The sequence below is a fragment of the Carassius auratus genome, chromosome 24 (genome assembly GCF_003368295.1).
Source record: "Carassius auratus strain Wakin chromosome 24, ASM336829v1, whole genome shotgun sequence".
Lineage (NCBI taxonomy): Eukaryota > Metazoa > Chordata > Actinopteri > Cypriniformes > Cyprinidae > Carassius > Carassius auratus.
The window spans coordinates 13,636,074-13,649,962 of NC_039266.1; the positions used below are offsets into that span (position 1 = coordinate 13,636,074).

General features: G+C 35.3%; 1 protein-coding gene across 2 annotated transcripts in view; it reads left to right on the forward strand.

Moving 5' to 3' along the window:
• LOC113042347 (POU domain, class 6, transcription factor 2-like) overlaps positions 1–5,504 on the forward strand; it is a 94,336-nt gene extending 88,832 nt beyond the window's left edge. Inside the window, exon 10 of one of the 2 annotated variants that reach the window (XM_026201143.1) lies at positions 2,283–5,504. In XM_026201143.1, the coding sequence (XP_026056928.1) occupies positions 2,283–2,787 (505 nt within the window). In that variant the 3' untranslated portion in view covers positions 2,788–5,504. The remainder of the gene's footprint in view (positions 1–2,282) is intronic. The other variant, XM_026201144.1, reaches the window with a different exon arrangement.
• Positions 5,505–13,889: the final 8,385 nt, after the last annotated feature.

Here is a 13,889-nt window from a genome sequence, read left to right on the forward strand (position 1 = left end):
CTAAATAAATAATAACAGTAAAATAAAAGAATAATAATATTGTTACTGCTACATCTCTACCCAGTTTTATATGACTGTGATAAGGCTTTGATTTTTGTTGATTTCCTGTTCCACATGCATTAGCATTATTATACGTCCTGCTCTCGCTCTCCAACCAGAAGCTGAAATTTTTCACTTGTTTCTAGTATTATTGCAGTGAACGATCTAAAATTAAGAAATGGAATAAAACATGACTTAATAAATAAGTTGGCATATGCCTGGACTCCGGTATTGTTTCCTGCTCGGTTGGATTGAACAGTGTGCTGTCACTTATCTCTGTGCTGAAAAACGTCTTTGCGTTTGAGGACATGGGAGAGCAAGGGCCTTTGCCCCCGCTTCAGGCGTCTTTTCAAATGCCAGTTAAGATTCCATCAAAGGCCTCCTCACAGGAGCCTGTCCAGGAGTTCAGGACCAAGAGAGACTATGTGTTGTTTCAGAGAGCAGTAGTTCACCTCTCTCTCCTCTCTCAGCTGGGCTTTTCTCTGTCTGCCTGACAGATGTCCATGTGCTGGATAGGAGCGCAGGTCAGGAAACTCACTGAAACATCTCTCCATTAAAGGCTGTACAGACACACTTTGGAAATCTCCCCATTCAGTGGAGTCATTGGAGACAAAAGCTCTTTTTATGGATGCTCTGTAACTATACACTCTGTGGCTGGTTATACAGGCTTTAGATCAGATCGGTGCTTCTCAAGGGGTTTTGATTTTGAGTTTACTTTGACATCAAGTAGAGAGAGACCATTTTTTATTTTAAAAAAAAAAATTTAACCATGGCTCAACAATATATTAAATACCTAGAGCCAGTTTAATAAAAAGGGCAAATTAGCACGAGCGCGCAATTCCAAAACGGTGCCGATGGGCATGGAGATTTCTGCGTGTGATTTACTAACAAGTGCAAATTAAAGAAAGCAGACACAACATCTTATTTTCCATAATGACCAAATACCACAGCACAAATTAGCGCAAGGATATTTTCAATAAATTTTGTGTCTGAAAGGGAAACTTCGACAAATGCATATTCAATAAGGTCTGGTGCAAAAAAAAATATATATAAAAAATCTGTCTATGCCTTTTTCAGCACTAATTCTACACTGCACATCTTAAGTAAATCCTGACAGTACTATTTTAACACCAAAAAACAGTAAATCTGGCCCAAAGTCTGAAAATAGAATTATATATATTTGTTTTTGTTAATATAATATAAAATGAGTAATTATAAGTTATAAATTAAATGTAAAATAATTTATTTTATATTAATGAAATAACTCATAATTATAGATGTAATGCTTAATTATAATAATAAAAAAATGAATATAATATGAATCATTATTAGTGATTTTGTATACATATATCCACCTCCTTTCTTAAAATTTTTATTTGGTTCAGTTGGTTTATTTTGTTCTTTGCTTTTAAAATGGCCTTCTCACTATTCAAAACAATTCCCATAATTCAGTGAAAACCCAAATAAAAGGTCACATAGCATACTAACTAGTGTTCCTTTACCAGGAATATGTAAGCAATAGGTTTTTTTTTTTTTTTAACAGAAAAGAAAAGTTTCTTCAGCATTAGCAAAGACCTAAATATTACACTGATTTCCCTCCCTGGAGACCCCATAAACTTGCAGACATATTCAAAAGTGAAGGTGAAAATGTATTAGCATTAAACATTAAATGAACATCAGGGTGGCTTGAGGAAGACGGAAAAGTCGGAGAAGTGTATTCAAATGTGTGTGCGTTTGAGTGAATAATTTAAGCCATTTGTGAATTAATAATGCTTTTAAAGTTTCATTGCATGCTTGTGTTATTATGTATTAAAAATTTCTCAGAGAAGATAGAATTCCTAATCGTATGTGATGCCATCTGTGGATCTAATTGTACAGAAGAGCTAGACAAGACAAATGCAAGGCCATTAAATGAAATCATTCTTTATGATATCAGTCAGGTGCTTGTTTGTTTTTGGACCGGCCCATGGAAGAGTCCTCTTGGTTCAATGCATCATGGGTACAGAGAGTCAATCAAAGCAACACATTAAGGAACATGCTGTACTGGAATGTACAAACTAGCTTTTTGGGCTTAGATTAAATTATTTCCCAGCTGAAGCCATGCTGTAGAGGCCATGAAACACTCTGTCCCATTGGCAGCCTGAACCAAGAGACCCCTTCTTCTGGGCAACTGGGTCAGACAGGAAACCCCTCACTCGGTCTGGGCACTTAAGTAAGCTTGTTCTCTCTCAATTCTCCCCCAGACACACCATCCTGAGAAGCCACTTTTTCCTACCACAGGAAGCCCAAGAGAACACTATAGCTAGCAGTCTGACAGGCAAACTGAACCCTGGCCTTTTATATCCTGCCAGGTTCGAGAAGTTGGACATCACCCCAAAAAGCGCCCAGAAGATTAAACCCGTGCTGGAGCGCTGGATGGCCGAGGCGGAAGCCCGCCATCGCTCCGGTATGCAGAACCTGACCGAGTTTATCGGCAGCGAGCCCTCCAAAAAGCGCAAACGCCGGACCTCTTTCACGCCGCAGGCCCTGGAAATCCTCAACAGCCACTTCGAGAAGAATACTCACCCCTCCGGTCAGGAGATGACAGAAATCGCCGAGAAACTGAACTATGATCGCGAGGTGGTGCGCGTTTGGTTCTGCAATAAGAGGCAAGCGTTGAAAAACACTATAAAGAGGCTTAAACAGCCCGAGCTCGGGCCAGTCGCACCGATGGACGCTATGGTTGATAATATGGAGGAACACCCTTAGCTTGATACGAGTGCCATGAGGCGAACATGCACCGATGACGAAACTTCTGAGGTTGTGGACTTAAAGACCTGGACGATTGCTATCCGATGCACCATCGACTGGATGAACTGTCAACAAAGGCAAAAATAAATATTTGTCAGTGTTATCATCACAAAAGCAAAAACCAAAAAAAGTTTAGAAAAAAGAGAGTTCTAGGACTGACTCATAAGCAGACTGTGAGGAATAAAGAACAAGGGTCTTGTTTAAATCAAGAATGGTGAAGAAACTACTTACCAAAGTTTGTTGCATCTGATACCTGAGGTTTTTTAATTGTAAATGTGTTTTACATTTTTACATTTTTACTGGCAAAAAAAAAAAAGAAAAGAAAAAAAAAAAGATTCATGTGATGGGTGTATATGGGTGTGACATTTGATCTTTGTCTTATTTTATCACTTGGGTTTTTATGTAAATATTTCTGATAAATTGTCACCAAATTGAAATCACATGTTCCAAAAAACAACAACAACAACAACAAAAAATCTTTGAGAAGTTTATTTCAAAATTGTCACATTTCTGCTGTCTGTAAGGCCATCGTCAAATGTGTCATCTCACTCTGTTCATTAACATTAAGGCATCTGTCATGAAAGAGTGCACTTGGGAGGAATATTTCGCAAAGAGATTCTCAGTGAACATGCCACAGATATCCACATTCGTTGCAGCTGTGATTAAAGCTATTTAATGGTGTTGCCAAAGCCTCCTAGCCAAAGAACAAGGACATTGTATGTCATACCTTGGCCTGAACCATTTTATCATTTTCATGTGATCGGATGATTTTATTTTTAAAAGCTTAGGGTTACGGTTTTATTTTACTCGTTATGCTTGACAAAAAATACATACATACATGTATATACTTATAAAGATTTCAAGTAAATTAGATGAATTACTTTAAAAAAAAAATCACTTGGGTTATGCAAGTTATCTTTTGTCTATGTGTCTTTTTAATTTTTGGTGCTTATGGTTTTTTTGGTGCAGAAGCTTAATTGTGTCAGTCAGACTTTCTCAGATGGAAATGACTGGAAATACTCACCTTGGATGAAACATTTGACTGAATATACACCTTAATATAAATTAAAATAAAGAATCAGTGTCCCAAATACTGCACCATCCTACAAACCTTCAGCCCATATTACAGTTAGATCTAGAGTAATGTAATGAATTGCTTTTAGTCTCTTTTTCCTTATGCTTTTTTATTGTATAGTTCTTATACTGTATAACAAGCATTTCAACTAAAAAAAAAAAAGCAGTGGTCAACTGGTAACTAAGAAAGTATGATGTTCGTTTTAAAGCTGATGTTAAAATAGCCTAACAGTTCAACGATAGCAAATGTTTAAAGTATTTTGTTTTGGATATGATTATTCAGCGATATCTCGCAACCAGTTTGTAGGCATTTAACGCAGTGACTAATTCGTACAAATTTGTACTCATATGATTTTGGCACGCTTAGAGGTAGGACATTCATACAAATTCATACGAATTACCCACCTCGTAAAATACGTATGAATGGCCATGAGATCGGATTGGAATATTCACTTCATACTTAAACAGAGAGCAAAAATAGTCCGTTTACAAATAAATTAAATGTTTTGAAAAGAAAATCTTCGGAGGTATTTATGCAAATGTAATTCAACGCAATGGGGATAAGTTACAGAAAAACTGTCTTGCTTCTGACATCTACGTAACGGATATCTTGATTCGCGTAAAAAAAAAAAAAAAAAAAAAGATGTCCGATTGCATTGACTCAGCTCACATCGTATTAGATGAAATTCCCCCATCCTGTTCATTTTCATGAATTCAGAAGCATGGCATTTGTGTGTGGCTGCAGAGACAGGACGTCTTAAGGTATACAGGCTTATGAAATAAAGCTGTAACCAAAAATTCAAACCAAGAGACGAGAATCTTAGTTTTGCCTCTGCTCATGTTTTCAATGCTGGACCAAAGCTCAATAGTTTTATGCACATTGTACAGAGAAATGGCTAAATGTCGCTGACAATCTTGAAATATGTAACTGATTGAAGAAAACTGATTAAATGGAGTATATCATTCAAATTACCTCAGCACTGTCCTGCTAAGTAGTGAGCAATGTCATAAGATGCTACCTTTCTGCAAAGGTTCACAGCAAAACTTGTGTATATGTTTGTAAGTAGTTGCACCTGCTTTTCTTTACGATGTGCTTTCCAGGGTCACGTGTATAGAACAGACATTGTTACATGACTTTCCTCTATTTTATTGTTTCGATTCTGCATTGTTGTTTGTTTATCTCCTTTCACTATGTAAGATACATTTTTTTGAGTTTAATTGCCTGGAATTGCCCCGTATAAATGGGGAACAAAGAAAACTTTGCGGTTCAACTCAATTGTTTTTGAAAGATGATGGAAACCTTTGTAGATTTATTGAGGTACACACACTCGTATACATACATGCTTACACACACACACACACACACACACTCAAAGTCGAGTTTGAAATGTTGTTATTACTCTCAAGACCTCGAAACCAAAGCTGTTTAACCTGCTAAGGATGCTTTAAATTTTATAGACTGAAAACTGTATGTATTATATAGAGCAATATCTGTCCGGTCAGTTAAGCTGCACTTTGTGTATTTCTTAACAGCTTCAAGTCTGTCACATTAATTTGTACCATATAAAAAAAATTAATAATAAACAGTTGTTTGACATGAACCACAATGGCTGCATTTCTTACTATAGAATGTTAAACATAGCATTTTAATTCGTAATAAGTTTTTTTTTTTTAATCCAGATCAAAGTATACCATATTTAAAGATTTAAAAAATCATGCCAATGAAGTGAATACTTCATTCACATCTTGTTGTGATCACTCAAAGACAATCTGTAATGTTATAGTTGGATCTTTGCACTATTATATATTTCTGTGGCAACAGTATTAATGCTAAAATTAATCAGTAATTTGAGTAAAATAAATAGAAAAAACTGCAATACATCAAAAAACAGCCGGTATGCAAATGCCTCATAAAAAACTTATTGTTAATTTATCAGGACATTGAACTGTATCGCATGTATTAAAACAAGATTTTTCATCCATATTAAAAAATGTATAATTATTTTTCATCATAGGTTTGCGTGTGTGTGTGTGTGTGTGTGTGTGTGTGTGCATGCATGCGTGTGTTTGTGTGTGTGTGTGTGATTGTTTGTCGTTCATGTGTAGTTCTGAATTTCAAAGAATTTGTTGATTTTTTTATTTTTATTAAAAATGGGTAAATGCAGTAATAACAAGGTAATAACTATACTATATTTTTTTTCATTCATTGACTCGTTAAGTTGCTGATCACATACAATAAGGTTTTAGTTGAAAAATATTTTATTTTCAAATATTTAAAAGTTTTATAAAACAGATTATTTGGGTCCAAATGAATTGGAATGCAAAAGAAAAAAAAAATGCATTTTGAAGGTTACAAGGAATAATTGATGCAGGTCAGCTGAATTATTGGAATTCAATGGACACTTCTCTCTCACACAAATCTATTGTAAATACAGAAATGCATTGCCATTTTACATATTGCATTGTCATTTTGCATATTACATCCCAAATTGAATATTGCTACCCATATGCTTCCATATCTCTCAGTTCTATCATCACTAAAAATGAGCATTCGAGTTCATCCTGCCTGTTCTTTATCAACCAGTATTATTTTCAGAGATCTTCACCCCAACGCCACTTAAGTCATGGAGAGCTCTAGTGCAGGTTTTTCAACTTCATCATTTAAGCTAGAAAAAGGTTATATAACAACTATAAAACAACAAAGGCTTAAGCTATATGATGTCTTTGATGATGATGATGATGATTATGATGGTGGTGGTGAATAATAGCTATGTAGCGATAGTAAAACTTTAAATTACTTGCAGATATTTCAAATGATGCCCCATAAACTGTTGTCTCATACAGTAGCAGAGTAGTGGAGTCACAAGAGCGAACATTCATTCTGCAAAACAATCCCGTTTAGACTTCTAAAGAAACATTGTCCAGCTATTCTAGCCATGTTAAACCCACTTTATTTCCCAGTTATTCGTCTCTTCCTCTGAACAATAGCCGTCTTTCATTCTGTCCTCTGTAATGTGCCGTCCTCCCATGTAATCGCTGATATAAAGTGAAGAGTCACACAGAAATGCTTTTCTCCTTATAGCTGAACAGGATTTCAATGCTGAATTCACACTTGAAGCAAACCCGACGGCCCACGGGCTTCCAGGGTCAGCAGCCATTCATTTAGATTTCCATAGGGTCAATAGACAAGAATCTATGCCAGGGTTATTTCGCATAAATATTTCATTTCTTTGCGGCAACAGATAACAATAATGAGCCGTCTCTAAGAGAGAAAGCACATTCTCTGCTGAAAGGCTTTTGAAAGTAAACTCTGAAGTTTGTGACGGCTTCTCTTTGTGATGGTCCGTGAAGCCTTTGAAAGCATGACTGGCTGGCAAATTGAAGAGCGGTAAATAAATAAATATTAATCATAAAGAAGCACACACAACATAAATTATTAACATTAGGCTGAGAACCGATGTTGAAGATGTTTGTGCTGTCCTTTCTTGTTTCAAAAGTAGCAGATGTATTTCTCAGTCGTAGGCTAAAAGTTGTGCTATTTGATATTCTTTTGTTTCGTCTTCCATTTCATCATATTTTCCATTAGCTCGGTAATGAACGTGCAGAGATGTGCTATTTTTGCAACCATTGTCTTCGGCGTTCGGGCTGAAGCTTTTCAAAAACTTTGCCAAGTGGGAAGAAACGGAAAGAGTACAACAGCTCCATTTTTGAAGCAATTACAGGGGATGTTTTTTTTTTTCTTTCTGACAAATAAGCCAAAGTTGCTTTTGGATACACGTGACTTGGGCAATAAGAAGAAAAGGTACAGTACAATGTAGTTACGAAGGTCTAAAACCATTAGGTTATATTTTGCAGTTTTAATGTTATTTTTAAATTGGAAACAGCATATCAAATTGAAAAATTAACGTGAATTTTAGAATGTCTTACAATTTCTATGTACTGTAAGCATCTTGTAAATTAAATAAAACTGTTATTTATTAACATTTGTACATTTGTTCAATCTACTACCGGTTTAATGGTGTGTTAAGGGGTAAACACACCATTAAAAAAGTTTTTTGAAATCATACAAATTCATATGAAATCTTCAACTTGCACACTAGTTCTTATGTTTTCCAGCTGGTGCAGTCCCATCTACCTTCAAATGACAAAATGTCATCTCAATGGGAATTAATGTTCACAGAATTTTCCCCTGATGATGTCATGTTAGGTTCAGGTTTGCTTAATTTTAATACACATTGATGATTTTTGTTGAACCCTGGGATGCATTTCCCTCGTTGGCCACTTGAAAGTTATTTGCTTTGACCCATGTTATTTCTCAACCTGAATATGTGCATGTCATGTTTCTAGTCACATTCAATTTAATTATTTAGATCTTCACCCTAGTCGAAAGAAAGGAAATCCTGTCTAATGCAATACAGATATAAAACAACCGTATATTCCAAACATTTTCTAAAACAAACCTGTGACAGTGAGCTGTATTTTCTAGGATAATTTCTAAGAACTTAATCACAATGTGAGTTAGGCAAATGCATCAATGCTTGTTTTCATTCTGCTTTCTTAATGTTTTCTGATCCGTTATGAAAAGCAGAAGCGCGTCATGGTTGTGGACCAACTTCTCTTAAAAGCAGAAGTCGTCTCGATAATGCAGCGTATCTCGATCGATTTGTTTAGGCCAGAGAAAGCAATAATTATCCTCACGCTAGACTTCACGCTGCTTTTCAGAAGCAGAATTCTCTCATATACGCTGCTTGCTTCAATGGAACACGTTTCTGCTCAACTTCCAAGTGTCAGAAATTGCCCTGAGAGAGAAAGAGAGAAGGAAGACAAGAGAGGAGAAAACATTATGAAATGTCAGCAGCTCAAATGGATTACTGTTCAATATCAGTCAAGACACTCGGAGAAAGGAAAGTGAGGGAGAATATTCGGTTGTGGGTGAATGTGCGTGTGTTTGCGCGATGCCGATGCTTTTAAATTGTTCTTTTTGTTTTTCCATCAGCGGCGAGGTGCTCTCTTGGCTTATCTCCTCAGCAGTGGACGTGTGGCGGGACGATGTTCTAGGAAAATGAACTGTCGCCGTATCCCTCAAACGCGTCTACCTCGTACACTCTGAGGCGCATACACAAATATATAAGCCACTCAGGCATCTCTGCTGTTTGTGCACACCTTGTTGCCTCCGGAGGGGCAATTACCGATGCTCACAGCCTGTCTGAGGTGTCAGTGGATGGGCTCTCATCCCAATCCTCTCCCTCCGTCCATCTCTCCTCTCCATTATCAGCAGGGTAAATAATGCCCCTGCCTCTGATGCTGATGGAGATGTGACTGGGACAACAGATCCAATTGCCCTCCGCTCCATTTATCTTTAGCAGCTAAAGCGGCGTTTTAACGTTCGGTAAGTAGAACTTTGAGGTGAGTCGAACAACAAACCTCTGGCTCTGGGATGCAATGCAGAATAGTGCATAACTACTATGGTAAATATAATATAATATAATATAATATAATATAATATAATATAATATAATATAATATAATATAATATAATATAATAACTACTATGGTTAATATAATATAATATAATATAATATAATATAATATAATATAATATAATATAATATAATATAATATAATATAATATAATATAATATAATATAATATAATATAACTGCTACCTAAATGTAATGTAATATAATATAATATAATATAATATAAAAATAAATCTTTATATTTAGACATGTATATTCATATAATTATTTATTTATATTCAGGTACTTTATATCATATGAATAAATAGTATATATATATATATATATATATATATATATATATATATATATATATATATATATATATATATATATATATATATATAAACAACCAATTTTTTCTGAAATATATACATGCATGTGTATTTATATATACATAATACATATTTACATTCAGTTTCTATACAGAGTACACAAACATATATTTTGTAAATGAAGACCTTTATTTTGGATGAGATTAAACGTGATTAATAATTTGACAGCACTAATATAATATAATATAATATAATATAATATAATATAATATAATATAATATAATATAATATAATATAATATAATATAATATAATATAATATAATATAATATAATATAATATAATATAATTTGTATAAACAGCTGCTAAAACTCACAAAAATGTGCCCTAATGTGCCGATTTCCTTAAATGATTGTCCACTACACAAATAAGTAAATGGATGAATGGATGTATGTAATAATGAATGAATTAATTAATTAATTAATTGCTAAATTGAAAAAAAAAAAGTCATAGGGTCAAATACAATGCTCCTGGTTGACCACTGCCTGTTTCTACATGTGTAACCACAGCTCAACACAAAGACCACAATTTCCATTACTTCAGTTCATGAAAGTTATAGTCATATTTATTTCCATATTTTGACGCATGTCAAAAAAAATAAAAAAAAAATAAAAAAGAAAGAGTGCAGGAGTTTGGTTTAATATATCAGTTGTTGATTGGATCAAGGCAGATCTGAGATCTCTCTCGCAGACCTCTATTGTCTTAAGTGCTATTTTATTTAAATACTACTTGAAGTAAATTTCTCATGTGTCTCTGTTTACAAAATATATATGCAAATAATGCATATTTAATAGTTTTTCAGAGACTTTTCGATGGCAACTCATCTTTTTCTTTTCTATGAGAAACAATAAGAGCTGGAGGAGACAGGTTTAGGGTAGAGGCTTCTGGTCCACTCATTAGTGGTCAGCTGCTCCCTGAACATTCAGACTCTCCTGTCCCCCTCTCCCCCTCTCCTCCTCTCCTGGCCCTGATGAAACCCTTTTCACCCACTCAGGGAAAGAAAATGGCTGCAGGAGGAGGAGAAAATCTTAGAGGTGCATTGCACAAAGAGTCCTGGATGTCAACAGGCCCATAATGATACCTGATAGCCCCTGGAAAACACTCCTCTCTCTTTCCCCGTTTTCTTCTTTTAATTTGCCTCTTTTTCTTTTCCTATAGAGCCCTTATCGGCCCTACATGCCTCGGACGCGATGCACTTGAAAGCATAATTAGAGGTAAAACAGTGTCTGGATCTCACATCATCCTTCTGCGTGGCTATCGCGAGGTCCTTTGTTTTTAAACCTCTCTCCTCAAAAATCTCCTTTCCTCCCTGACTTTTTGAAAAGCTGCTCTAAAGGAGGTGGGGGGAGTGAGAGGGTGAAAAGTGGGAGCAAGAGAGAAAGAGAAAACGCAAGAGAGTTCCCTCTGCGAGTCGCCAAGGTGCTCTCTAGTCCATTGTGCAGTGTGCTGTCAGGTTAAATTAGGGAGTACAGGCTCTGTGAGTGTAAAAAAATCAATACTTGATGGAAGATTGCTCCCCGGAAAATCTGTTTTGATTCCAGGATTAATTCTTGACCAAAGGCTCCGCTGAAATGACATGCCATTAGGGCCGAAAATGAACACATTCGGCAGTGGAAATTGGATGGAAATGTGTCAGGTGATTGCCCCGGCTGCTTGTTTTGCTCTCCTGGAGAGCGAGGGAGGAAGAGAGAGCGCGTGAGGGGGAAAGCGCAGCACTGGAGGAAGGTGTGGCGGCAAAAAGCCTCGGATCCGCAGGCCCCTCGGAATCCATTTTCAGGCCTCAGCCATGGCCCTCCGGAGTATTCTCTGGGCCATTGTTGTCCGGCTCCTGCAAATGCACTCTGTGCAAGGTGAAATGCATTTGTCCACTGGCTGCGTCTCTCCTGTGTGTTCCCACAAAGCGCAAGATGAAGAATAGCCCATCTTAAAATAAAGCAGGGACCTCTTTTCTTTGTCTCTGCGGTGCGGACGAAAGAAAGGGAAAATGCAATATTGATGAGAGTAATGTGTTTGTCATCGCTTGTAGCGTATCCCCTGCACCTGAGTACAAGAAACGAAAACACAAGACGCTGCTTGCTAAGATAACATGCTTTAAAAGCATTATAAAGTGCTGGAACTAGAGTTCAACTGAAAGAAATCAATAGAAAATTAGTTGATTGATTGTTTTTTTTTTGTTGTTGTTGTTTTTGGCCTAAAAGTCTACTGCAAGCTTAAAGTAAATTTGTTTCCTTTTTATTATTATTATGTATTGATATTTATTTAGAAAAAAAATGTGTGTTTACAAATGTTTTAAAATATTTACTATTTTCAATTCTGTTGTACTTGTAACTACGGTAAATACTATAGCTTAATAATTACAACTTGCATAAAATGTGCCAATTTCATACTTAATACACTTTTACAAGAGTGAGTTCACTTTCAGTACTTTTTTATGTATATTTTATTTATTCATTTATAAATGATTTATACATATACATTTATAAGTGTTTATTTTACATTCTTAATTACTGTACTTAAATGCATTCAAATCAACCTACATGCTAATTCAATTATTTCACCTTATGCTTACAAATGAGTACACATTTATTTCTGAAAGTCTTAGCTACTGTTAAATACATTTGTATTTATTGATTTAGAAGTTATTTGTATATTTGTACACTTCTGAAATATAACATTTTTATTATTTTGTTTAACAAATATTTGTACTGTTATATTTCTTTAAATCATTCACTGTATGTTAATAGATGGATGCTTTCAAATAAACCTGCAATATAATAATTTCATAATTATTTCACCTTAGGTTTTTTTTTTCCTGAAATGGGAGTAGGTTTTTTTCAGTTGTGAAAGTCTACTGTAAGCTGAAACTTGCTTAGCTGTTTAACTTTTCTACTGAATCTAAGCAGCGAAATCACTGTATGGTGGTTTTTCAATTAAATTTCACCATGGATTCCTGAGGGTTCCTAGCACCTGTGATGAATTTGGATTTTCCACACTGATATCAGCACTGAACAAAGTGCTAACGGTGAGGAAAAGAACCTTAAATGGATACATTTCTACCCACTGGGCAAGTAGAGGATGATTCTCTTCTCATGAAACTCTCACCTGCTGTGCCACTTCACTGACTGAACCATCACACCAGCTTGTAAAAATACGGCCCATAATGAGATATAATTTATAACCAGGATCAAGCACTATTCAACGTCATGCAAGGCACCTTTGAGGATGACAAATGACTCGCGCAGAGTTCATTTTAAAAGATGCATACCCGAAAATTATTCCTTTCCCAAAATAACAGTAAAGATAAATGAGGTGTTTTAATTAGCATAATTATAAAGGTCACAGTTCTGCGGAGGAGGATTCATCCTCTTCACGTTACAATACTACTCTATTTAGCACGTGTAACATAATACTTTGAATTAGACTAGCCAAATTAATTAGACTGCTCATTTAACATAGCACTTTTTGAGAAATAAAGTCATGTTTCTTAAGTGATGGTGACACTTTAATTAATGTATTGATCTTTTAAGGCTTTCGGTAATCTAAAAATGATTCCATCTTTGACTCTGTCTAATTGTCCCAGAATACCGGGGGAAACAATCACTGTCAGCTCCTTTGATTTCCAGTGAAGTGTTTACTCTAAATATCATTACTGGCTATTGACAGTAGCTCGGGTCGTTTGAACTCGCATTCTCATCTTCAATAAGATTCCTTATACAGGACAATTCCGTTATTGGACTATTTGTATCGAGCTAATATGTCTGCAAAACAATATTCGTGTCCTTGAGCAATTACATTACACTAATAAGTATGTCTTTACAGTCGATTCACTACACACCGACTGTACCTCGCAGAACGATGAACTCTGTTGAAACCAGACACAGTTTAATGTGAATCTAGCGGCATCTAGCGGTCATATACTACACTACACACACTTGCACTAGTTTTTATTCCATTTTAATAATAGGCTAATATTAACATTCATATTTGAATTGGAAATTATTATTTAAATTGCTTATTTACACCATTGTTTATTGTTATTATTATTATTATTTTTTTTTTTTTTTTACCTTGCAATATTTCATTGATTCTCTTCTGGCAACTCATATATAACACTAATTTAAATTGAATTTGT